This window comes from Mytilus edulis, chromosome 10, assembly GCF_963676685.1.
Source record: "Mytilus edulis chromosome 10, xbMytEdul2.2, whole genome shotgun sequence".
NCBI lineage: Eukaryota > Metazoa > Mollusca > Bivalvia > Mytilida > Mytilidae > Mytilus > Mytilus edulis.
Window position 1 is genome coordinate 78,752,300 of NC_092353.1, and position 27,974 is coordinate 78,780,273.

The 27,974-nt window shown below is 33.7% G+C and overlaps 1 protein-coding gene across 1 annotated transcript; it reads right to left on the minus strand.

Annotated features, from left to right (window-relative positions):
* Positions 1-246: 246 nt before the first annotated feature.
* On the minus strand, positions 247-27,942 carry LOC139491941 (ammonium transporter Rh type A-like). Its single transcript, XM_071279886.1, has 10 exons — positions 27,673-27,942; positions 25,339-25,531; positions 15,623-15,773; positions 14,958-15,102; positions 11,867-12,030; positions 10,779-10,916; positions 9,532-9,665; positions 8,465-8,646; positions 2,680-2,833; positions 247-470 (listed from the first exon to the last, which is right to left on the minus strand). The coding sequence occupies exons 1-10, from the start codon at positions 27,818-27,820 to the stop codon at positions 458-460; spliced, it is 1,422 nt and encodes a 473-aa protein (XP_071135987.1). The 5' UTR covers positions 27,821-27,942; the 3' UTR covers positions 247-457.
* Positions 27,943-27,974: the final 32 nt, after the last annotated feature.

Below are 27,974 nucleotides of genomic sequence, written 5' to 3' on the forward strand. Positions count from 1 at the left end.
TGTGAGGTACAAGGAAATTCCTCTGGAATATAATACTCACTATGATCGAAAAATATATCAATTTTTTGAAAGAGCTGCTAGAATTCTTCTATATAAATATGGAATTTGATTAACTCTATCTCTTTGAGAAGAAATTTCAATTTTTCCAAATGACATCGAGACTCACGTTGAAGCAGCTTGAACGCAAGATACGAAGTTAATTGTTGCTAGAAAGTACTGGTCATTCCTGTAGTCAATAAAAAGAAGTCAATTGTTGTATACTTTATATAATAGTTATCATTATATACAACATAAGACATTCACTCACAATCAAGAAAAATGTGAAGTCTGTAAGAAAGTTTTTCGTCTTTAGTTTTCATTTTACACAGGATTGCAGTACGTCTCAAATATAATCGGTGGTAATCTTTACAAATTGAACCAGCATCATCGTACTAGCCATGTTTGCTGGCAGAGTTAATTACATTAAAGCTCTGAAAAAGGAAATAGAAAGTATAACATCATTTTATAACATAAATAAATACCAAAAGATGCAGGAAATGCTAATTGGTTGCATGCTCAGTTCAAGTAAATGCTCTAGATACATATTTAGGGGTATAATTAGGCGAAAGTAGTTCACCGATGCTCAAATCTCGTAAATCGATAAAAAATAAACAAATCAAGGTAAAAAAACAAAGTGAGACAGAGTGCGTCGACACGGTAATTTATTGTATACTTGCTTCGAGAAACAGGGGTTTATAATGTTGAGTGATCGGGTTTTCGTTCGTTTGTCCATCCATGTTTTGTATCGTATTAATTCTATAAAACGAGTGTTTAGATGTCTCATCAACCTTTCATCGCATTGTCAGTTTTTCTCATAGTTTTGAGGTTTGGCTAGTTTAAAGGGAACCACTTATGATAGGTAAATGGTATTTGTAACTTAGTTTTCTAAAGGAGAGGTAAATATATCAAAGGGATATGTAAACTCATAACTCGAAAACAAACTGCCATTTCTATGGCAAAAAAAGAAAAAAACGACGGAAAGACGATTAACAGTACACAAAACAAACAATAGAAAATTAGCGATTGAGCAAAACGTATCATTACCAAAAATCTAGGGTGATCCTAACTAAATCATGATAGGAACTGCAAGCGATTGAATAACATAACAATTTGGAGATATATATTCAATATGCAGGAGCTGCTAGAATGTTGCTACATTGAAATGGAAAGTTCAAGATATGAATCATGCAGATTAACTCAATCTTTGGTATCATATATTTCTAGTTATATGGGATAGATGCGTCCAACATAGTCACCACACTTTACATATTTAGTAAAAGGATATCATCTGTATCGCGGAACTTGCAGTTAATGGATATGGCTAGTGTGGGTAGTTAGCCTCGTGTGAAAACAGCAATTATTCAGCAAGAAGAGGAGCACAACTGGTTGCCATGAGAATGCCGATTGTTTGTTGAAATTGGGTCCTCCACACGTGACAAATAAAATATCTTGCCGATCGATTAAGAAATCAAGCATCTTCTTAATGTCCTATTTAGAGCATTTTTGTTGTTTTAATAGGAGTGATTTTTACAAATATGATTTATCTCTCTCAAAGATAAGATACTTGTCTCTACGTTGGACATTCTTTTTGATGAAACAAAGCAGGATCAATTCTTCCAATTTTTCTGTTAGTTATGAGTAGGGAAATACTTGTGTAAAGTGTAGTTAAGTCAAATTATATAATATAATTGCAAGACGAGAGAGATTTTAATTGTATGTACTCTAACAGGTCTTTGGAATTTTTTTGTAAAGTGTAGAAAAGTCAAATGATATTATATTATTGCGAGACGAAAGAGATTTTGATTGTATGTACTCTAACTGGTCTTTGGAGTTTTTTTACGTATTCATATCTAATTCAGGCCGTCCCTAGAGTAGATACCTTCACAATATCTTTAAACCCGATATTTGATTGCTGATAAAAAAATTAAAACAACATTTTATAAATTGAATGCGCCGAAGTGCTTTCTGGCTTTATCTCCATCAAGAACGCTATAAGCCAAGGATGTATAAGAATCAAAACAGTTGAAGAGAATTGATGTTAATAATTTAGAAACTGGTTTCGTGGAACAGTTGGAAGACTTAGAAAATAACGTCTTTTGTAAGGACACTTATGTATACAGTGAAGGAAGATCAAGTTCTTCATCTTTAGAACATATCATTTGCATATCTTTTTTCCTTAAAGACAATTTGGCCCTGCAAAATCAGTCATGGTTCATTGATTTTTAATCTTTTGTAAGTATACATGTTTAAATATTTCCATTTAAATTTCAACATTTGCATTACATACTACATATTACAAAATAGCATACATGCAAGACATACATCTTTGTGTCAACAATTCATTCTACTTGTCTTTTGGAATTGTAATTTTATCGTGGCGGATTTTAGGCTTTGTGCATGACTGCCATCTGCACCCAAAACGTCAGAACATATATATATTGAAAGAACGAGCGAGATGAGGTCATCATCTTCCACTCTACATGTAATTGTATCATTATCTCAAATTTAACTAGCAATTCATTAATATGACAATTGTTTTCCATTCGTTTGATGTGTTTGAGCTTTTGATCTTGCCATTTAATAAGGGACTTTCCGCTTAGAATTTCGTTATTTTTGTTATTTTACTTTTTTCATACGTACGTTCTTGTTTCATCAGTGCTATTTATACCATTCCTCTCGCCATTTGTAATAACGCCCGATGGGTAACCTTCTGTAGATACGTTCCAATGTACTCGATCGTCGAACAACGAATCCCCATCAGGTCTGTCACAAAACGGTAGTTTCAAAATAAAACCTATCAAACAGATATTAGGTACAATCGATCGAAAAAAAGGAGATAGAAAATTTACATTATCAAGATAAAATAAGATAAGATAATTTTATTAACCAATCATATGGTGCCCAAAATTTGAGCTATACAATCAAATGAACTACAAAATAAAGCACAGTAAATGATTAGAATGATTAACGTACATTTAAACTAAAACATGAATACTCATTCAAACAAAGTAACATGATCAAGTAAAGTTGAGATGGATAAGAATACAAAGCTTATAGATTCAATCGTAGCTTATCAACGGTACAGTTACCATAACTTTTGTTCTAATGACCAAGGCCAAAATATATTCTTGTTTCCTGCCTCCGAACAGAAAAAATGGGATAGGTAGGTAAAGTTACCGTAAACCAACTTTTAATATTTTCGCGACTTTTGCGAGAAGAAAAATAGCGCGAATATAAATCGCTGCGAATACGTAAAACTTTGTTCTTTCCTATTTAACTACGTCAAATATATTTGAAAACTGCGAAAGTAAATCGCCGCGAAATAGGATAGAAATTGCTAGACGCGAAATAAAATATCCGCGAAAATATGTTGGTGTACAGTACATAGTTTTTGTATAATAGTTTGCATAAGACTCTATAATAGGATAAAAGTTGCAATTTACAGTAATGTTCGATATGAAAATGAGAATATGAAGGTTGGCATAAAACATAATACTTTTAGATTTTGGCCTAACTGATCTGACGTTTAAAAACATGTATATTCTTAGACCGCTATGTAAGGAGCATTCGTATAAATGTCATGAATAACCAATTTGACATTAATACTATGATACATTACAAACTCATTAAGTGGTGTGTATAATGTCTATTATAGCGTTACTCATTGTATGCTATGTGAGACTCTAATAAATTATTTGTTGTTTGTTGTTGTTTTTATGTTACGTAGAATTGCACAAACCCATGAGGGTTTATGCAGTATATATTGGACGACCTCCGTAGTCTTTCGGAACACCGGAAGTCTTTTTTCGGAATACATCAGATCTGTTCTTTTCTATGACCACCTGAGTAATAGGTAATGAAATGATCTAACGAATATTCATTACCGTTATACCGTTGTTGAAGAGATAAGTGTTTATCGAGACTATATATATATATATTTGATATCCTCTGGGACTATTATTATATTAATATATTTTGTCACAGATATCCTACATCAGTACTTAATTGATAGAAGATGATGTGTAACGTCTGAATCACAAGCTGTGCTCCCATATGGAATAAGAGTTTAAGCGAAAAAAAAGCGACTGTCAGTGAATAGATTGGTTTTTTTTATGATTTTAAAATTTTGCCATTTTAGCGAAATAAAAAAAAAGAACGCAGTCCATTTAAACAGCGTTTAAATTCTAAACAGAATAAAGTACTGCTTACGGTTGCCAGTAATTGCTCACCTTCACTTCATATGAACTCTAGTGGATAGTTGTCTCTATGGCAATCATACCATATGTCCATATTTTTTATCAATCTTTTATGAAAACAATGCCAGTTAACCCTGGAAATTAAGACGAAATTTAAAAGGCACTTTTTGGGTGTGTTAAATCAGTGAAATATAATACAGTATTATAAGTATCTGGCCAATTAAATGCAAAATTATGTCATATCAAAACAATTGATTGATGAATACGCGTAAGAGACTAAGTCCTTTAAATTATTCTATAGATCTATATAAAACGATTCACGAACACTGAATTCCTAATTCTTTAAAAACTTATGGTCATTGCAATAAACAAAAATGGGGTTTGAAATATTCCTCGATCTTTGCAATCAAAAACTATTGTAAATTACTACCGGCATGTGGCTTTTTATAAAAGATTAGTAAAATTGTTTCCGTACTTATTTAGTGATGATTATCTTATTATAATATTAAGCATTTCGTGGCGGCCAGTTTTTTTTTTTTTTTGGTGGAAAGAGCCGGAGTGCCCGGAGAAAACCACCGACCTTCGATAGGAAAACTGACAATCCTAGTCGGGGTTCGAACTCACAACTTCAGTGTTGACTGGCTAGTGGTTACAGTAGTAACTACTTAGACCACTTGGCCATCGAGACTCCTAAAAAAGCAAGTTGAAACATAATGTAGCAGGACCACAGCTTTGTGTCTTATAAGTCTTATAGATGAAGTTTTGGAAATTCCGTCAAATCATTTATAAGGAGTTGCGGCAATCTGTATTCATAAGTCAAGTTAGAGGGTCTAGTTGACAGAGGCCGAGAGCGTGTTTGGCGAAAGATTAGGACGATATGTTATAAGCAAAATAAAAACACACATACAAAACCCAGCTTAGTACAGATTAATTTTCTTAAAATGAAAATAAATATCCGTATTCAACGGACAGGTGATTGCAAAAATTACGATTTTTTTTTTAAATTGCGTACTAAACTACATGTATACTGCATTAGACTTTTCTTTCCTGTTTCCTTCTCAGTTTCTATCACAGCCGTATAAAAACAACAAAGCTACAGCTTCTTTTTATTTGTGTAATTTACAAAAGAACAAGCTAGAAATAATAAAATGCTCCGCAAGGGTCGAACCCTGAACAGTTGGGGCAAGTATGGACACAACATTCAAGCTTGATACAGCTCTGAATTTGGATTGTGATTAAATAGTTGACACAGCATAAGTTTCTGACACAGAATGAATGTGGTCTAAGAACTTAAAAAAATTAATTGGACATTTACCTATTATGGTCCAATATCCTAAATCTAAATACATGGTTAGATTCAGCATATCAAAGAACCCCAAGTATTCAATTTTTTATGAAATCAAATAAAGTTCAATTTTGGACACTTTAGACCTTCTAAATGTTGACCAAATTGATAACGGGGTCCAAATATTAAAAATCTAAATACATGGTTAGATTCAGCATATCATGAACCCCACATATTCAATTTTTGATGAAATCAAACAAAGTTTAATTTTGGACCCCGATTTGGACCAACTTGAAACTGGGCCCATAATCAAAAATCTAAGTACATGTTTAGATTCAGCATATCAAAGAACCCAAAGAATTACTTTTTGGTAAAATCAAACTGTTTAATTTTGGACCCTTTGGACCTTAATGTAGACCAATTTGAAAACAGGACCAAAAATTAAGAATCTAAATACACGCTTAGATTCGGAATATCAAAGAACCCCTATAATTCAATTCTTGATGAAATCAAACAAAGTTTAATTTTGAACCCCGATTTGGACCAACTTGAAAAATGGGCCCATAATAAAAAATCTAGCTAAATGTTCAGATTCAGCATATCGAAGAACCCAAAGAATTCAATTTTTGTTAAAATCAAACTAAGTTTAATTTTGGACCCTTTGAACCTTAATTTAGACCAATTTGAAAACGGGACCAAAAATTAAGAATTTAAATACACGGTTAGATTCGGCCTATCATAGAACCCCAATAATTCAATTTTTGATGAAATCAAACAAAGTTTAATTTGACTCTTTCGGCCCTTAATTCCTAAACTGTTGGGACCAAACTCCCAAAATCAATCCCAACCTTCCTTTTGTGGTCATAAACCTTGTGTTTAAATTTCATAGATTTATATTTACTTATACTAAAGTTATTGTGCGAAAACCAAATGTCTTCAGACGACAACGACGATGACGACAACGTGATACCAATATACGATAAAAAAAAATTTTTGCGGTCGTATAAAAAATTGAGATTCGTTTGAAAAAGTACTAAGTTCCGGTTTCAAACTGTTTCACTCCAAAAGCTTTGTTTGAGTGTGTTGCCCGTGCACGGTATTTATAAATTGATGAAAAATATCGTGAATATGATAGCCAATGGCCAAACAACAAAAGAAAACCAATATTAAAAAAAAAATATATTAAATGTAATTATCTATAAGTATTTCGGCGAGGAAAAAACAAAAATTTGCTTTCGCAATTTGCATATTTAACATTTTTGATATGATATTTAGAGTAGTTATGAGCGTCACTGATGAGTCTTATGTAGACGAAACGCGCGTCTGGCGTACTAAATCATAATCCTGGTACCTTTGATAACTATTTACACCACTGGGTCAATGCCACTGCTGGTGGACGTTTCGTCCCCGAGGGTATCACCAGCCCAGTAGTCAACACCTCGGTGTTGACATGAATATCAATAATGTGGTCATTTAATAAATTTCCTGTTACAAAACTTTGAATTATCGAAAAACTAAGGATTTTCTTATCCCAGGCATAGATTACCTTAGCCGTATTTGGCACAACTTTTTGGAATTTTGGATCCTCAATGCTCTTCAACTTTGTACTTGTTTGGCTTTATGAATATTTTGATATGAGCGTCACTGATGAGTCTTATGTAGACGAAACGCGCGTCTGGCGTACTAAATTATAATCCTGGTACCTTTGATAACTATTTACACCACTGGGTCGATGCCACTGCTGGTGGGCGTTTCGTCCCCGAGGGTATCACCAGCCCAGTAGTCAACACCTCGGTGTTGACATGAATATCAATAATGTGGTCATTTTATAAATTTCCTGTTACAAAACTTTGAATTATCGAAAAACTAAGGATTTTCTTATCCCAGGCATAGATTACCTTAGCCGTATTTGGCACAACTTTTTGGAATTTTGGATCCTCAATGCTCTTCAACTTTGTACTTGTTTGGCTTTATGAATATTTTTATATGAGCGTCACTGATGAGTCTTATGTAGACGAAACGCGCGTCTGGCGTACTAAATTATAATCCTGGTACCTTTGATAACTATTTACACCACTGGGTCGATGCCACTGCTGGTGGACGTTTCGTCCCCGAGGGTATCACCAGCCCAGTAGGCAACACCTCGGTGTTGACATGAATATCAATAATGTGGTCATTTAATAAATTTCCTGTTACAAAACTTTGAATTATCGAAAAACTAAGGATTTTCTTATCCCAGGCATAGATTACCATAGCCGTATTTGGCACAACTTTTTGGAATTTTGGATCCTCAATGCTCTTTAACTTTGTACTTGTTTGGCTTTATGAATATTTTGATATGACGTCACTGACGAGTCTTATGTAGACGAAACGCGCATCTGGCGTACTAAATTATAATCCTTGTACCTTTGATAACTACATGTATAGAAACCATTAATATATATATATATAAACCAGTTTGATACGTTTGTAAAAAAAAAATGGTTTTAGTTTTGGATTATAAAATAAAATGCAGCTTAGAATTTTAAACTATTTTCAAACTGACTACAAAGCAAATAATCATGATTAATTGATTAAATTTCTGCACATTTGCATTTGAACTTTAGCCTGAAAATTAACTCTTATCTAAAAAAAAAAAAAAAACAGCACCTTAGAATGGAACATTTAGAGGGTGACTTAGCATGTTGCCTTTCGGGAGAGAGGAGATACAAAAAATGATTCCTTTACTATAACAAGAATATTTAACCCCACATTGAACAGTAGTTAAATTTACAATCAATGTCAGTTTCTAATTCTTATACAACAAAAATAATGTAAAACAATGCACCTTTATTAAACAATTATCTGATATTTAATGCCAAAGAAACATTTAGGTTTACGATAACTTTTCTTTTTTTAATGAAAGCAACTTGTTTATCTACATAACAATGTTTATATATTGTACCTGTGATTGTCCCGCCTACCAAAGCAATGGCTACCGTGATTATCAAAGCAACAATCTGGTATCCTCCTTGTTCCATCCCACTCCTTCCTAGCCCTGGTTCCCATGTCGAATTCGTGTTGTGGTAATGTTTGTACTCGGTGCTGTTGAATGCAGGTGCTCGACCATGGAAAATTACAAATACACTGTACAAAAGAAAAATCAAATTATTTTGAAGGCAAATGTCTTTGGAGTAGTGATAAATTTTCTCGCCTACAACGAGTTGGACAATGCGAAACATAGAAATGCTAATCAAGCGGCGTCATCGAATCATAATCAAAATACATAGTCAGGTGTGTTTTCAGTAATATATTATAATCAACAGGTAAACTATATTATTGAGGGTAAGGTGTGTGCCTGACAGGGTTAATCTGACCTGAACCTCATTATCAAGGTCCATTGATCAGTATCAGATTCAGTTTACATGGATAGGTTTGTTTCTCGGATACTCTAAATAGAAGGTCAACTAAAACTGTATTTGCAGTATGTAATAGTTATGTGGTGTACATCCTCATCATTCCATTATTCCAGGTTCTACTTACCATGACCTCATTTTTAAGGTTCATTGGTTAATGTAACGTTTTTCTGGTTATGTCAGTTTATATGAATAATAACTTAATTATTTTTGGTGTATGAAATAAGTGTTAGGTGTATATTTCCGTCTGGTAGGGTTTCATCTGACCATGACCTCATTTACATGGATAATTTATGATGTTAAGTTTATTTATGTAACACTTGTTGTAAAACCTAAATCGTAAAGACATGAATATAATTATGATCAGTAAGGCAGGCGAGCCTTTCAGTGAGTGCAGACTAATTTGTAAATTTAATGTTAAGACAAATACAAGTTTTGAGATACAAACTTTAGAATACGTAAACTATATAGAAATAGTTAATAGAGGAAACAATCTACTAAATCATTATGAACTGCTGTACACACAGTCTGACGTTGACCAACCAACTATCATAAGAGAAAGTTTACATTCGGTATGCTTTCTTTCAAAATTGTGTTTCATAATTCAAATCTATACCTGTCGCCCCATTTTTCATAAGAAGACAGAGATGCCAATATAGCACTAGCAATGCCTGCAAGAACTCCTGGCATCCCATGTAGATTATGTACACCACACGTGTCATGTAACTTGGCTTTAGATGACAAACAAGGCTGAAAAAAATATAATTGTCTATATACAAAATCCAAATAATCAAGATTTTAAGCTCGATTTTACAGTACTTCATACTTTTGTTCCTAGATAGTCCAATCGGAACTTAAGATGACAGTCATTACAGTAAAATATAAAGATTTTTCTTTAATTTTCAAGCAAATTTTGCCGTGTGTTATTCCGTTAACTTAAACTTAAGTATGGCAAAACTATGTTGAAGCAATTTTTTTCGAAAAAATTTACACATTGATATTTAAAAAAATATACTAGTTAAGATTGTAAAACTTAAAAACATACACTGAAATTCAAAATCACACACTGAGATAGATTTTTAAAAGACATATTGAGAATAAAGGAATTTTTATGACACTGAGCACCCTTCTATTACTGTTTACAATCTAAACCAATAGTGAGTAAACATCCTAACAAACAACCAATAACTGAGGCTCCATCTTGATTAGAGGCGTGTCAGCTTCTTGTTGACCTTATATAATTTCTGTTAACGATCTAAAACCGACAGTCGATAATAGTGTTGCCACACAACCGATAACTTAAGCTGCACATGAATTGAGAGAAAAATCTGCTTCCTATTTTTTTTTATACTAACAATCTTCAGAGTCAAGCAAACTAAACTAAAACTAGAGCTCCGCGTGGATTGAGAGAATATAAGCTTCCTGTCGATTATTACTTATTGCGAACAATCTAAAACCCGATCATAAGAGTCCTGTTAAACAACCACTAGAGCTCCACGTTGATCTAGAGGCAAATCAGCTTTCTGTCAATTTTAGCCGGATAATTACAATTAACAATATTAAACCGATAGTCGATCACAGCGCTGCCACATAACCGATAACTGGAGCAACTCCACATTAATTGAGAGGCATACCAGCTTCCTGTTGACTTTTTAATACTTAAAACAATCTAAAACCAATAGTCGTTAAAAGTCCCGGAAAACAATTTAGAGCTTAAGCTCCACGGGTATTGAGGAGGAAATTTATATTTTTGTACCATCATTCTGTTGACTTTAATGATTAACGACAGTCGATATGAGACAGGTCAAACAAACAATAACCAGAGCTCCGGCATGACATTTTCCTGTCGATTTTAATACTTACTGTTATCAATCTAAAACCGATAGTCGATAAGAGTCCTGCCAAACAACCGATGACTAGGGCTCCCCATGGATTCAAAGGCATATCAGCTGTAGCTCCCACAGCAACCCCTCCGGCAAGTGTTGCATTTTGTATGTGGACCTTTATTGTAAACACAAACAATGCAGATAATTTTATAGAAGATCAGATGGTGCTAGTAATTTTTTTTAAAATTGCTAGTAATTTTTTTAAAAATTGCAACTTTTTTTCGATCGATATACTGGTTGTTCACATTTGGGGTGAGCCGAGCAAATATCAACCAGACATACTTCTTGATGGTCACAAAGTGGCATACACAAGGATGGAGATTTAAAGATTTGGTCTATGCATTACACGGGATTTTGTACAATTAATCTCATCTGTGCAATTTAATCATTGAATATGTTCATTCTTTCTTAAGCACAAAACATTATTAATTATTATCTAGTTATTGATCTATAATACGAAATATTAAGTTCAACATAGAAATTCATCAGTATGACTGAAACTAGCCGGCAGGCACAGTTAAGCTGATACATTCATGTTTCATTGTTTAGAGTTGATCGTATAGGTTAAAGGTTGCAAAATAATGTACAATTTAAGTCATACAAATAAAACCACAACATTTAAATAATCACAAAATCGTCTATGATAAGCAAATTTGAGTCGAAGAGAAACGGGTGAGATCAATTGAACGAAAATAGTGTATGAGAGTATTTGTATCTGCTACAACTTAATTAATTACTACATGTCCTTTGTTAGTTATAAATCAATTGACATGCGGGGGATTTCGTGTGTGTCTTCTAATAGTACGGTATAATAAGGAAATTCAAGAAGAACACGTCTTTTTTTTTTTAAAGAGAATCCGTCCTGTCAATGTTTATCGACTATTGGGAAGTTGTTCGGGATGTGTCTAAAATTTAAATACATTGTACTTACTCAAATTTTGAAGACATCCGTAAAAAAATTCAGAAGACACACGAAAACAAAATATTAAGTTAATCTTTCAAACAACAGTCAACACATTCATCTATTTAACCGGGAACGAAATATCAATCCAAGTTTGCAATTACCATTTCTAATTTCCCATTTTTATCAACCATTGACGATACTGCAAAAGTTATAATAGTGCAGGCAACCAACGAGAGGTAAGTATTTATTACAGCCCGGTACTGTTCTCCACCGGAAGCAGCTCCGCCATTAAAACTTGGCCAATACAACCACAGAAATATGGTTCCTGTTCAAACAAAAAAGAGATGAAATATTTTTCTCTCAAATCGTGAAAGAATGTATCAAAAAATGTTTCATATAACATCACAAAGGGAAAGAAAAAAGCTGCTTGATGTGTCTTTTAGTATTTCGTTCTACGCCTGCCTTTTGTTGGCTGTTGTTCGTGTGTTTCTTTGTCAATTGTATTCTCCAATTTATTTATATTGTAGTCATGTGGTGTTGAGTTGTCATCTTAATGTTATATTTCACATGGCTATAAAAGGGAAGGTTTGGCATGCCACAAAACCAGGTTCAACCCGCCATTTTTTTTCTTTAAAAATTTCCTGTACCAAGTCAGGAATATGGCCATTGTTATATTATAGTTCGTTTCTGTATGTGTTACATTCTGTATCTGTATCTGTATGTATACGTTGAAGACACCAATTCTGGCTTTTACTCAACAGGAGAGAGAGACACCTATTGGCGGTGTTGGAGAGCAGCCTTGAAGCTCTCAACTGTATCTGCGCATACAATACGGTCTTCCAGTTGGTTCCAGTGTAGAATACTCTTGACAAAGAAAGAGTTCTTATATGGATCGGTGTTGCTAGGAATAGTTTCTAGTGCCTTAGAATTGTTCTTCATTGAATTTGTCACTATATTGGCACTTACAAAATTGTCAAATGTTTTGGGTTTGATTTTCCTCTTAGGTTTACTTTTAACAAGAAAATCGTCGGGATTTATAGCTGGGACCAACCCCTCAACCACTTTGTACAGAAATACCACCCGTTGACTTGTTCTTCTCGTTTGTAGATTGTCTAGTTCTAACTCGGCTAGCATTTTGGTGACTGACCCCTCTTCTCTAGACCTATAGTCGCCTGTAATGAATCTAGCTGCTCTGCGTTGTATTCTTTCTAATTGATTTATATCATGTTGTGTATATGGGTCCCATATTATGGCACCATATTCCATAGTTGATCGTACTAATGAAATATATGCGATCTTTTTGCAATCTTTTGGGCAGAAGCGTAGATTTCTCCTCAGAAAGCCGAGTGTCGAATTGGCTTTCTTGGCTACATTTGAGATGTGCGTGGTCCATTTTATGTCTTCTGATATTTGTAAGCCTAGATATGGGTTGTGTTGGACTTGTTGTAGTACATGTCCGTCTAGGCTGTACATCTTCTGGCTTTTGTTCTTGATGCTAAGTATATAGCACTTCTTTGCATTGAAGCGCATGCCCCAGTTTTTGGCCCATACTTCTAGGTTTCGGAGGTCTCTCTGTAGGAGTGTGTGGTCATGTTGACTATTTATGCTCCTGTACAGGAGGCAGTCATCTGCGAAAAGTCTGACAGATGATTGTACTGAATCTGGAAGGTCGTTAATGTGGCAGAGGAAGAAAAGGGGTCCTAGTATTGTACCTTGTGGTACACCCGAGTCAACTGAAGCTTCTTCTGATTCCTCCCCATCTACGACGGCTTTCATTTTTCTTTGGGTTAGGAACATCTCCAACCATTTGTTTAGTGGTCCTCTTATACCGTATTCATTCAATTTGAGCAGTAGTTTGTTGTGTGGCACAGTGTCAAACGCTTTGGAGAAGTCCAGGATATCTACATCAATTTGTTTTCCTGCGTCAAAGGCTTTAATGAAGTTTATTTTAACGTTGCGTCGTTTGTTTTCTCTTATTTTTGAGTGTAAATTCACATTGCGATAAGACGTGTCACGGTACTTGTCTATCCCAAATTCATGTATTTGGTTTTGATGTTATATTTGTTATTCTCGTGGGATTTTGTCTGTTGCTTGGTCCGTTTCTGTGTGTGTTATATTGTAGTGTTGTGTCGTTGTTCTCCTCTTATATTGAATGCGTTTCCCTCAGTTTTAGTTTGTTACCCCGATTTTGTTTTTTGTCCATGGATTTATGAGTTTGAACAGCGGTATACTACTGTTGCCTTTATTTGAAACCTTTTTTTACTATAGTAAGTTTGAAGAACTGATAATTTACCTACAATATGTAATACCCGTCACTAATACCCCTTTAGTACTTCAAAATTAATTAACTGTTTTTCTACAGTTATGTTTTAGTTTTCATTAATTTGAACTTCATGTTAAAAGTTAGTGTTTTTATTGTGTTTATAACGGTCTCTGTGGTGTGATGGTAGCGTTCTGTGTTCGAGCGCGGGAGGTCAGTGGCGGAACCAGGGGTGGTGGATATGGTAGGGGGGTCCGGGTGTTGGACCCTCCGTTTTTGGTCGATCAATGCATTTAAATGGGGACATATGGTTGAACCCCTCCCCATTTCTCCTGGGTTTGGAACCTCCTTTTAAAGATGTCTGGATCCACCCCTGGAGGTTATGTGTTCGATTCCCGTCCAGGTCAAACTAATGACTTGAAAATTGGTATCTGCTTATTAGCACGCGGTATTTAGGAGAAAGAGAAATGTTTGGTCGACTCTCGTGGAAGAATACTGTGGCCTGGACTGATGTAGGGGTTCCTGTCGACTCTCATCTTATGCACTAGCACGTTAAAATAGCAGTGCGTCTATCTTGTACACAATAGGGTTCATTATCATATCTCACGTCATTATATATGCATGCAGTATTCACCACTAGACGTTAAGAGCTAATTCATCTATCCACCAATGTACTTTTATTATGTAGTACTACTTTTATGACTAAACACCATTTTATCTATTATTATTGTATGATACTACTACCAGTTTTTTAATGAGATTACAGTCCTAAACAGGGTAGAAATGAGTACCATACAATAGTCCTGGACAGATATTACAAAGTTGGAACATCAAACTTGGTGTACAAATTACTAATTGTAAAATAAGGCAATTTTAAAACAGTCAAATAATTTTGAAATATCATACAACACTTTCACGATATTTTTGCTACAGTTTTTCAGTTCATCAAAGTTAAAGTATCAAGATATAACACAATAAAGAAAAACGTTTACCTATCATGGAAAATAGATCAGAATGGTAAACTGTCCCTTCATTTGAATGTTCATCCAGATTGTCGCTGTATAATACTCTTGCTACCGCTAGCCCAAAATAAGCACCAAAGGCGTGAATAAACATAGATTCACCAACATCAACTACCTGGAAATTAATAACAAAATAAAACATAAAGAAATTGTATGTTCAGTTGTCGCTTATAAAAAACACATACTATATGACCAATGCCAAGTACTCTCACTAACGCTTTCACAAAATTGGATCCATCGGGTGTAAGTTAGTTACACACTTCGGGATTCGGTGTGTCTGTCTTATCCAAACACACCTATCTCTTAGTGTATAACTATTACTGAACAAACATGTACACAGGATTCGGTGTGTCTGTCTTATCCAAACACACCTATCCCTTAGTGTATAACTATTACTGAACAAACATGTACACAGGATTCGGTGTGTCTGTCTTATCCAAACACACCTATCCCTTAGTGTATAACTATTACTAGTATATATATCATTTTATTCTGGTATCACCTATGTTGGACAAAGGTATACAGAAAAACACATTAGTTTACATTACATTGCATATATGAACAAACATGTACAAATATAAGTTTTTGATAAAACAAAACAAAAATTAAATGCTTACGACTACATTTGAACTTACATTTAAGAGTTCAAGACCAATATGTTCATTCAGTTGTGACAATACAACTTCTATCACAGCCATTATAAGTAGTTGTAAAGCGCTTGTTTTACCAAGAACAGCTCCAAAAGATATTAGGACTGTGGCTGCTGCAAAATCGGCTGTAAGCATACTGTAAAAATATTAAACAAATTTGCATACTAGTATATTGTATCATCCCTGAATCTTTCTTATAAACAATGCCATAATATCTGTTCCTTTTGGAACATAAATCAAGCTGTTCGTTTTCTATAATTTGTTTACATTTGTCATTTCGGGGCCTTTGATAGATGACTATACGGTATGCAGTTTGCTCATTGTTGATGGCCGTATGGTGACCTATTATTGTTAATTCTAATGCAATTATTTTGTAACAATTGTTTTGATTGGATTACAGCAAGCGTAAAATTCTCTATCTCCTTGTCTGTAACTAAGGAAGCCGACATTTTGAATTTCGGAATGTATTGACATGTTATTTCTACAATAATAAACAAAAAACTCACTTGTTGCGCCTAAACAACTTTTTATCAAATTTTATTACATTCTGAAGCGACACAGAAGCCAGAAAAAGCCCGGTGTTTATGTTTGACGGCGGAAGCATACCTATGACGTCACGTAGTGTAGGGACCAAAGAAGATAACATATTTTCGCGGAATTTTCTTTAATGAAGATTTTACACTGAAATTATTATTGAAATTTAATTATGAACTTGTTTTGCATTAGAATAGAGATAACTGTATTGTATTTGAAGCTTTTCGGACGTCCATCGGTAGTTTTACTGTCGCAAATGCCCGTTTACCTGTCTCCGCTCCGCGTCGCCAGGTAAACTAAATTTGCGACAGTAAAACTACCGATGGACGTCCTTAAAGCTTCAAATACAATACAGTTATCTCTTAATTACTATGTCATTTGGTCTCTGGTGGAGAATTGTCTCATTGACAATTATATCACATCTTCTTAATTAATTTTATACCCTTTATTCCGTAAGGAAGAAATACTGTAATATTTAATCCTGTATACATAATATTACAGAATATTTCTTCAACTTGTAATTTACATAATAATAATAATAATAATAATTTATTTTATTAAAGTGTCACATTTACATTATGAAGGAACTTATTTTCCATGACAATGTGATGGTCACGTGCATGTTAGTTTAAATGGATTCACTTCAGTATCTGTTTAGATTCCAGTAAGGTCATTAGTTTTTAATGAGATAGGACCAAATACTAATTTAAAAGTTCTCGTATTTAGAATATAAAGGTATTATTTCTTTTTTCAAAATATTAAATACTTAAGGTAACACGATACCGAATGACGTTACGCAATGAGTTATCGTTCCTGACGTTATCGAATAACGTTCACACATAAAGCCAATGCAGCGGGTTTTGTGTGGCATTTTTAACGGTAACTTTCCCTAGATGCAGAGTGCCGAGTTTTGATGCAATACGTAGCGGTTATTTGACATAGATTGTTTTATCGTTTTCCGGCAATCATTCTGCTCATTGTTAATCTTTAAAAAGTATTACTTTACTTTTTAAATATTCTGTTTCTTTGATATTTAAGCATCTGCACGCTTTATCTATATATGTTCTTATGCATAACAGACAAAGTTTTATCACTTTATTTTTATTCTTGGTATAGATATAGGAAGATGTGGTGTGAGTGCCAATGAGACAACTCTCCATCCAAATAACAATTTATAAAAGTAAACCTTGGTTTATTTTTGCAATAAGTACTTATTCATGATTCGCGTTGTATCCCCATGAAATTTTGTTTTGAAAGTAGAAATCTAATTTATAGCACAGGTATTTGGGGCATGGACCCCCCCCCCTTTTTTGGACCTCACTAAAAAAAATTGTTTGGTGTTTTTTTTATTTATTTACAATTTTCTACAATGTATAAACATATATCAAGTCTCAAAAATCCATTGCTAGTCGATTACAATGATTTTTTTACTATCCATACGAGCCCTTCTTTTTTCACTTGGGGCTCGTATGGATAGTAAAAAAATTATTGTAATTGACTAGCAATGGATTGTTGAGACTTTATATATGTTTATACATTGTAGAAAATTGTAAATAAATTAAAAAAAACACCAAAAAAATTTTTTTTTTTTTTAGTGAGGTCCAAAACAGGGGGTCCATGCCCCAAATACCTGTGGTCTACTCAGGACGGACAGCAACATCGGAATGAAGCATTAGAAAGTTAACGAAGGCTGAGAAATACATGGGCACTTGATTCGGCAGAAATAAAATAACAAAATTAAGGTTCCGTTAGAGTCTGAATAAAGCCCGCCCCGAGTATCCACTTGCGTCTACAAACGCAAGTTGGTAGTTGGGGCTGGCTGTAGTCAGACCGGTTCCATGTTCCCTGATTCCGTTATAATTTTTTTCTCGAAATTTACATGCAAACGACTGACTTTTTATTATTCAAACGGCAAGAGACTGTAAAAAAGCTAGATCTTGAAATCATTTAGATTTTATATTCGTGTTAATTTACGCTTGCATGGGTATTCGGTGTTTTTTTAGTTTTGAATTGGAAAGAATGTATATGTACAAGTTGGGAGACAAAACGACTGAAAGAAAATTAACAAAGTTACCTTTTAGGGCTCTGGGGGCCATATTGCTCGCATACTAGGCGTCGGAAAAGGTCCGAAAAGTTTCTTTCTTAAAATTAGTTTTTAGAACGAGTATACAAGTTTAAACCATTGTGGTGACGTCAGCCTATTCATTTACCGTGGATTCTTTTTCTAGAATCAACGCTTCCTAAATCCGTCGCTGAAATGTACCCACCAGATTATATTCTATTGTTTCCTTTGTGTTTCTAATATCATTAAGTTTGAATTGACTAATTTCCTGATTTCTGTTCACTAATGCAATTATTTTTAAAAACTTACCTTTAATTTTTGTAATTTCTATATGCCTTCACTAGAAAGCGAACCCGTCCATAAGTTTTGTAACTTGTTACTGACATTAACATATCGACGAAACCTCTGGGCTACCAATCGGTTACGATTTAAAAGTCTATTTTATATATATAAATGAATATATACATCGGTACAACGGACACACATGGCTTGTACCTTAATATATACATAATAGATAATCGTATAGTATGAGTTGATAGCCACGAGGTTTCGCAGTTAAGATAAATGAGTTAAAGCTCAGGAATTGTCTGTTTAGGTTCGAATCCCTGAATTCTTTTTGTTGTTCCAAATTAGTCTAGATTTCCAGTTTTTGTTCTTGTTTTGAATGTTATTGTGGATATTTTGTGTAAAAAAGTGATTTTGGTCGTTTATTATCGGATAATGGTTAGCTATTCCATATGTTTCAAAGAAAACAAAAATGGATTGCATAATAATGGTCCATTTTTGTTTTGTGTTGTTTATTCTTTAGTTTTCTATGTTGTGTCATGTGTACTATTGTTTTTCTGTTTGTCTTTTTCATTTTTAGCCATGGCGTTGTCAGTTTGTTTTAGATTTATGAGTTTGACTGTCCCTTTGGTATCTTTCGTCCCTCTTTTAATATGATATGATTTCATCTGTTTTACTACATAATTTTAAAATTTTAATTCGCAAATTCCTATGCTAGAAAATCGTGATATGTCTTGAATTAGGCTTATTGCTAGAAATTCCGGAAACATACTTATTATATATGCACTATATATAATGTTTTGTCGGGTTGTTGTCCCTTTGACACATTCTCCATTTCCATTTTTAGATCAATTCAAATAGAAATAAGTTGGAATATGTCTTATTTTGTAAAAAACAGATAACATTCGGATGCCTGATGATATGAAGATCTTTAAGGGCAGACGTGTTGTGTTATAATATATTTGTATTTTTTTAAATATTTAATTGCGATATCTAATTTATTGTAATGGATTGCTTGACACAATATCATGGTTAATTAAACTCACTTACAATACCTTCTAATTAAGAATTGACTTTAATTTTCAAAAGACATTATCACAATAGTTTAAGTGATAGATACAATGGATAAGCGTTGATTCATGAAAAACAAACCATTCGCCCTGCGGGCTCATGGTTTCTTTTTCAAGAATCAACGCTTATCCATTGTATCTATATCACATATATATACATGTATAGCGTCAGTTAAAATGTTCCCGACTATCATCGCGGATGCCCTGCCTCTATTGCAAAACCTACCTATTGTATTTATTGTTAACTTGTTCTCGTCCTGAGCATGCATGAAATATTTTCCACTGGACGTTAACCAACCAATAATCAAAGCAATCAATCCTACAATTTACACCCGTCACTTGGAACTTTAGTTGTTAAAATTTAAATCATTGCCTCTATTTTTTTCAAAAAATTCGAAAAAGTTTAAACGCAGACCGCGAGGAAGACCAAAATTGAACAGTTACGCAAAACTAAATATCTAAGTTACCGCTTGCTCATTTTGGAAGTGGGGTAACATGAGACTTTATTTGTAAAAGTACAAGTACAAATATTTTTTTTTTTGTGTACATGTACATGTTATTTGTACAAAAGTTGGCTGATAGAATGATAAATGGAGATATGTGATATGCAATTTATAAGATAGCAACAGCTGGGCATTTATTAACTGACATCAACACCTTGAAGACATCAAGAAAATCGTAACTAATGCTAATTGGAATAGTATCTTTACACTTCTTATTTGTAGTTTTAGTAAAAGTTGGAAAATTTTGAGTATGTGTAGTATAATTGTCACAGTAACATTTCAGTCTCTTGGTTAATATTAGTTTAAGTCTTTTAAAACTTTTGCTCTTCTCTAGAAAATTCAAACCATTACGAAATATAAGGAGATGCGGTAAAATTTCCAATTAATCAACTTTCCACCAAAGACGAAATGACGGAAATGCTAGCCTTCTTACATTGCTACTACATTTCAGATCTCCAAATTACCATTCCATTATATGAACTGCATATTCAAAAATATGCATTGTCACCAAATTACTTATAGAGCACGTTTCATCATATTGTTTTACATTTGTCCGTTCGACCGTTAATCCCGCACTTAGTATATATAGGGTTAATTCGGCTAATTATTTAGGACTACAGTAGTTTTGCTTCAGCTTTAAAACTATGTACCTGGTGTTACTACTCATATTATAGGTGCGCATATCGTCTGGAGTTTCTTTTTTGTTTCATGACAGGTTGCTGGATTAGGCATTTTGATAAAATACAAAGGCACACAGAGTACAGACTCCGGCTTACATCTGATACAGGTTGAATTTCAAGCTGGAACTTTTAAATTTCGCAGTTGTTTTACTTATATAAAGAATGCATATATGATTTCAAGATTTGTTATGTAAATAATTTTTCACAAATGACAGAATGTTGAAATTTGTGAAATTTTGCATACAGTTTGCTAACCCGAATAATTCAGTCCCTCCCCGTAATCGATCTCTCCTACTTACTTAATGTAGTAAGCGGAATATAACAACTGAATTAATTCGGGTTAACAGTTTGCAAGGTTTGTCCGACTTGCTGAGCAAACAAGTAACACATTTACACCACGCAGAGTACACTATACTACATGTATTGTATGTACCAAGTCAAGAATATGACAGCTGTTTATCATTCTTTTGATGTTTTTCAGCTTTTGATTTCGTCATTTGAAAAGGGATTTTTTTCGTTTTGAATTTTTCTTGGAGCTTTGTTATTCTATTTTTTGGAATGTGTATTTTATCATGATTATTATTTTTCCTCATAATTTTCACTAATAACAGAATGTTTAATCTTTTTTGACTGGTACATCAAATGTGTCTTTTATAAACAACTGTTTTCAAAATTGTATTGTATCGTCCCGAACATGCATGAACTATTTGCCACTGAACGTTAAACAACCATCAAACCGAGCAATTAAAAAACAGTTAAATGAATCAAATTTTTTGAAATACTATATTTATGCATCACGGGATGCAGTGATGATACCACCATAGTCTAATATGATGGAGTTAAAAATCAGTAATGATGAATCTCACGTGAAATATTTCATTTAATTTTCACGTAAACTTAACAAAAATCTGAAGGAATTTTTTATGGTTTTAATCAAATTTTACAACAAAGATATTATTTAAATAATTTTATTTCAAATATTTACGTGAATTTAACGTGTACAAAATTCCGGTGATTTATGCATGAACTATTATCATACGATTCACATGGAACCTGTTCACGCAAGTTTCAAGTATATGCTCGTTTGATGTGAAAATCAGACGATATTGATATTAATTCATAGGAGTGAAATTCCATGTGCAGGACGAAATAAAATTATATCTGATTCAGTAGAATTTTATATTGCATTACTAGGAACTTTACGACAGTCGACAGGGGAAATGAAAATAAAATATACTCATTCAGATCCCGACACATATTTTTTTCTCCATTTCTCTGAGAAGGAATAACGTTATATTCCGTACACCATAACGTCACACGTTTTTGGTCAAATTCTAGGCCTATCGATCAACTTTGAAGCCATTTATTTCAAAAACAAGGATGGTGACATATGAGTTTCTATACGTGTATGGATTCACTATGCAATCCTGGATATTATGTTAGTTTTTTTGTTTTTCTCCGTATATAAGAAAATAGCCATCCATTCGAAAATCTAAAAAGGTAAGCCGAAAAAAAGGCATTTCCCCTATATACCTAAGTAAATTTGTCGCCAAAATTGACGTTTTCTTATGAAAATTACAAAAAAACAAAAATGGTGACCCCCATTTTTTATTACATATTCCGATGTAACTCGATTCAAAGAACACGTATGCCAAAAATTTGGGAAATCGGGAGATATGCCATTCGGTATCGTGTTACCTTAAAGAGAGTTTCATTAACTGTGATAATTCATTGACACGGTACTTTTAAATAATGTGTATGAATGTAGGGAGATGTGAGGTAAACGGTCACGTTAGCGAAATATATCTACTTTTGTCCCAATACTCGATATAAATATTTTTTTAAAGCAATACTGTATTTTACTGTCTAATGTGATTTGATTTAGTATACAAATACACGTTTTTGACAAAACTATCTTTGGTTAATATTTCCCGAAGGTGTTTCAAACTGAAAGTACATAATCAAACATGGGCGCACTTAGAAAAGAACAAAAACATGTAATGATTTAGACGGTAAATTTACAGTAAATTTTGTATTAAAAAATGTCCTCTTAATTCCTAATTCTTAATTGAAAATACGGATATTGTTTGATTAAAATGCTGTTTTAATAAATTTGGAAATTATTATAATTAAGGAATATATTTCCCTCATGCAAAGCTCTGATTCCTTGTCCGAATATGGCTGTACTTTGTGACCTTTTTGGTTTGATACGCTCTTCTTTTTGTATTAGATTTCAGATGTTCAACTATTCTTTGGCCTTGAACATCACTGAAGATCGAGACATTATTTGTCAAAATACGCATCTGGTGTTCTTAGGAGCGACCTTTAACACCTCAAATGTACCGTTTATGTTATTGTTGTTCTTAGGGGCGCGTTCTAACACCTCAAATGTACCGTTTCTGTTATTGTTGTTCTTAGGAGCGCGTTCAACACCTCAAATGTACCGTTTCTGTTATTGTTGTTCTTAGGAGCGACCTCTAACACCTCAAATGTACCGTTTATGTTAGTTTTGTTCTTAGGAGCTACCTCTTACACCTCAAATGTACCGTTTATGTTATTGTTGTTCTTAGGAGCGACCTCTAACACATCAAATGTACCGTTTATGTTATTGTTGTTCTTAGGAGCGCGTTCAACACCTCAAATGTACCGTTTCTGTTATTGTTGTTCTTAGGAGCGACCTCTAACACCTCAAATGTACCGTTTATGTTATTGTTGTTCTTAGGAGCGACCTCTTACACCTCAAATGTACCGTTTATGTTATTGTTGTTCTTAGGAGCGCGTTCTAACACCTCAAATGTACCGTTTATGTTATTGTTGTTCTTAGGAGCGCGTTCTAACACCTCAAATATACCGTTTATGTTATTTTTGTTCTTAGGAGCGACCTCTAACACCTCAAATGTACCGTTTTTTTTATTGTTGTTCTTAGGAGCGACCTCTTGCACCTCAAATGTACCGTTTATGTTATTGTTGTTCTTAGGAGTTACTTCTAACACCTCAAATGTACCGTTTATATTATTGTTGTTCTTAGGAGCGACCTCTTACACCTCAAATGTACCGTTTCTGTTATTATTGTTTTTAGGAGCGACCTTTAACACCTCAAATGTACCGTTTATGTTATTGTTGTTCTTAGGAGCGACCTATTACACCTCAAATGTACCGTTTATGTTATTGTTGTTCTTAGGAGCGCGTTCTAACACCTCAAATGTACCGTTTATGTTATTGTTGTTCTTAGGAGCGCGTTCTAACACCTCAAATATACCGTTTATTTTATTGTTTTTCTTTTGAGTGATTTCTAACACCTCAAATGTACCGTTTATGTTATTGTTGTTCTTAGGAGCGCGTTCAACACCTCAAATGTACCGTTTCTGTTATTGTTGTTCTTAGGAGTGACCTCTAACACCTCAAATGTACCGTTTCTGTTATTGTTGTTCTTAGGAGCGACCTCTTACACCTCAAATGTACCGTTTCTGTTATTGTTGTTCTTAGGAGCGACCTCTAACACATCAAATGTACCGTTTATGTTATTGTTGTTCTTAGGAGCGACCTCTTACACCTCAAATGTACCGTTTATGTTATTGTTGTTCTTAGGAGCGACCTCTAACACCTCAAATGTACCGTTTATTTTATTGTTGTTCTTAGGAGCGACCTCTTACACCTCAATTGTACCGTTTATGTTATTGTTGTTCTTAGGAGCGCGTTCTAACACCTCAAATGTACCGTTTCTGTTATTGTTGTTCTTAGGAGTGACCTCTTACACCTCAAATGTACCGTTTCTGTTATTGTTGTTCTTAGGAGCGACCTTTAACACCTCAAATGTACCGTTTATGTTATTGTTGTTCTTAGGAGCGACCTCTTACACCTCAAATGTACCGTTTCTGTTATTGTTGTTCTTAGGAGCGACCTCTAACACCTCAAATGTACCGTTTCTGTTATTGTTGTTCTTAGGAGCGACCTCTTACACCTCAAATGTACCGTTTATGTTATTGTTGTTCTTAGGAGCGACCTCTTACACCTCAAATGTACCGTTTATGTTATTGTTGTTCTTAGGAGCGCGTTCTAACACCTCAAATATACCGTTTATTTTAATGTTGTTCTTAGGAGCGACCTCTTACACCTCAAATGTACCGTTTATGTTATTGTTGTTCTTAGGAGCGACCTCTTATACCTCAAATGTACCGTTTATGTTATTGTTGTTCTTAGGAGCGCGTTCTAACACCTCAAATATACCGTTTATGTTATTGTTGTTCTTAGGAGCGATCTCTTACACCTCAAATGTACCGTTTATGTTATTGTTGTTCTTATGAGCGCGTTCTAACACCTCAAATGTACCGTTTATGTTATTGTTGTTCTTAGGAGCGCGTTCTAACACCTCAAATATACCGTTTAATATATTGTTTATCTTTTGAGCGACCTCTAACACCTCAAATGTACCGTTTATGTTACTGTTGTTCTTAGGAGCGCGTTCTAACACCTCAAATATACCGTTTATGTTATTGTTGTTCTTAGGAGCGACCTCTAACACCTCAAATGAAGTGGATGTCAGCAATTAGTCTGTTTTGGTACTTACTCACTAAGACCTATGCTAAATTTTCCGCCTTGCAAGACGTTGCCATGAATAAAGCCTCTAACAATAAGGGCCCACTGGATAACAAATGATGCTAGGAGCAAGTTGATCCCGATTGCTGAGTAGCCATACCGCTTTAGGAACGTCATCAAAAATCCAAAACCAATAAATATCATAACGTGGACATCCTGGAACACTAAAATAAATTTCAAATACAATCGAGTGTATACAAAGCTAAACAAAATTAGGGTTAGATGAACCATGACTAATTGTTACATTTGTTTATTATCTATGAAAAGACTATTGATTGGTTGCTTGTGTTTAACGCCACATTGAGCACTCTTGGTTATTTCGTGAAGGCCATTTTTTATTTTAATAACTTTGGTAGAGGGTCTCTGAATTAATTATTTTTCCGTATTAGGCTGTCGGGAGAACTATGTATTTTCCCCTTTCATACACCGTCTTAATCAGGAACAATAAGCCCTTTAACAAATTCTATTTTTGAAGACTATTTAAGAACATCAAACTTTACTTACAGAAAATTAATAACAAAACTAAGAATTAGTGACCATAATTTAAATATAGAAAAAGGAAGACATACTAATATTTCTAGAGAGCAGAGAGTATGCCTTAAATGTAACACATTAGAAGATGAAAAACATTTTTTTTTTATTGTAAATTAAATAGGGGACTGAGAAAAAACTTTTTTGACAATTTAGAATTAACTGTGTTCAATAATTTGGTATTTTCTAACTTTCCATTTTGGTCAGATTCTTTTAATCATATGCATTTGCTTTGTAAATGAATGTCTTTCATTGGATAATTTAACAGTTTAGAGTTCAAACTTGTGTATCATTTCTTTTGTTGATTAGTATATATTTGTCACAAACTTAATACTGATAAAGTTTATATGGCAATAAATATTTGAATTGAACTGTTGAATTGGTTAAAAGAATTCAAGAATGTTTCTTAAATAAATGATCAGTTCTTCTGTGTCATATTTTTATTTTTCTATACAAGATTTCAACCATGCGATGAATATCATGTGTATAGAGAATCTACTGGAGTCTAATTTCAAATGATCAAAGCAAACAATAAATAGTACTATATAAAAGTATATTATATATTTATTACATTAAACTTTAAAGCTATTTACTTAATGTTTAGGTTTATGACAAAAAAGTGAATACTATCCAATAAAATTGAGAATGGAAATGGGGAATGTGTCAAAGATACAACCCGACCATAGAGCAGACAACAGCCGAAGGCCACCAATGGGTCTTCAATGCAGCGAGAAACTCCCGCACCCGGAGGCGTCCTTCAGCTGACCCCTAAACAATATGTATACTAGTTCAGTGATAATGGACGTCATACTAAACTCCGAAATATACACAAGAAACTAAAATTAAAAATGATAAAAGACTAACAAAGGCCAGAGGCTCCTGACTTTGGACAGGCGCAAAAATGCGGCGGGGTTAAACATGTTTTTTGAAATCTCAACCCTCCCCCTATACCTCTAGCCAATGTAGAAAAAAACTGAGCCATAATAAACATTCTTTGTTAATATTTTCAAAGAGAAATATAAACAAGTATATAAATGTGCATTTTTTTCATATGAAGAAATATTTTCGTATGTGATTGTCACTATACCAATAGTCACCCCTAGTTTTTGGTGGGGTTCGTGTTGTTTATTCTTTAGTTTTCTATGTTGTGTCGTGTGTACTATTGTTTTTCTGTTTGTCTTTTTCATTTTTAGCCATGGCGTTGTCAGTTTGTTTTAGATTTATGAGTTTGACTGTCCCTTTGGTATCTTTCGTCCCTCTTCTATATTCGAATTGCAATATTTGTTGGTTTTTTTTTTTTTTTTTTTTTTTTTTTTTTTTGTGGGGTGTAGGGAATCTCTGTGTTTCTCGTTACATCGAACGAAAGGCATAATTACTGGACTGTATTCATTTATTTATTATATAATAAAAAAAATATATGTTGTGAATGTACCAAGTTAGGCCTACAGCCAATGTGCTGGTACATAAACAAGAGGTGTTCAATTATGATAGATATGTTGTTATGTTTTTTCGAGTAAACTTTCTAAATGACGTGCAGAAAAAGGTAAGGTAGTTCGTCTTTCAGATCTGGAAGGAGTTTACAAAAAAGAGAATAATGAACAACAGTTTCAGAATAAAAGACAATAATTAAAGATAGACGACAAGCAGGCAAAAAATTAATTTTCAAGTATAATTGGGTTTGGAATTATAAATTGTCTAAAATGTTAAAGAATATAGAATTGAGGGACCAAACATCCAGATCCTCATATTTACTATAACTATTATTGACACTTACTTGGGTACATTGCTGTGACTGGAGTTTTTCCACTTCTTGACTTTGCTTGTGCTGGTTCTTCATACTCAGCCAAAAGTCCAAAAATAATCACAAATATAACTTGACATGCTATCAATAAAAATGAAAACTTTAACTTTTTCAAAGCCATGCTAATAGTTTTTTTTTGTTTTTTTGTTTTTTGTTTTTCTTTTATTCCACAAAAAGACGAGTTCCTATTTAGAAAGCAGCAGATACAAAATCCTGCAGTTATGTTCCTTCCTACACTTGCTAATGAAGTAAAAAGCGCTACATAATATATGTCC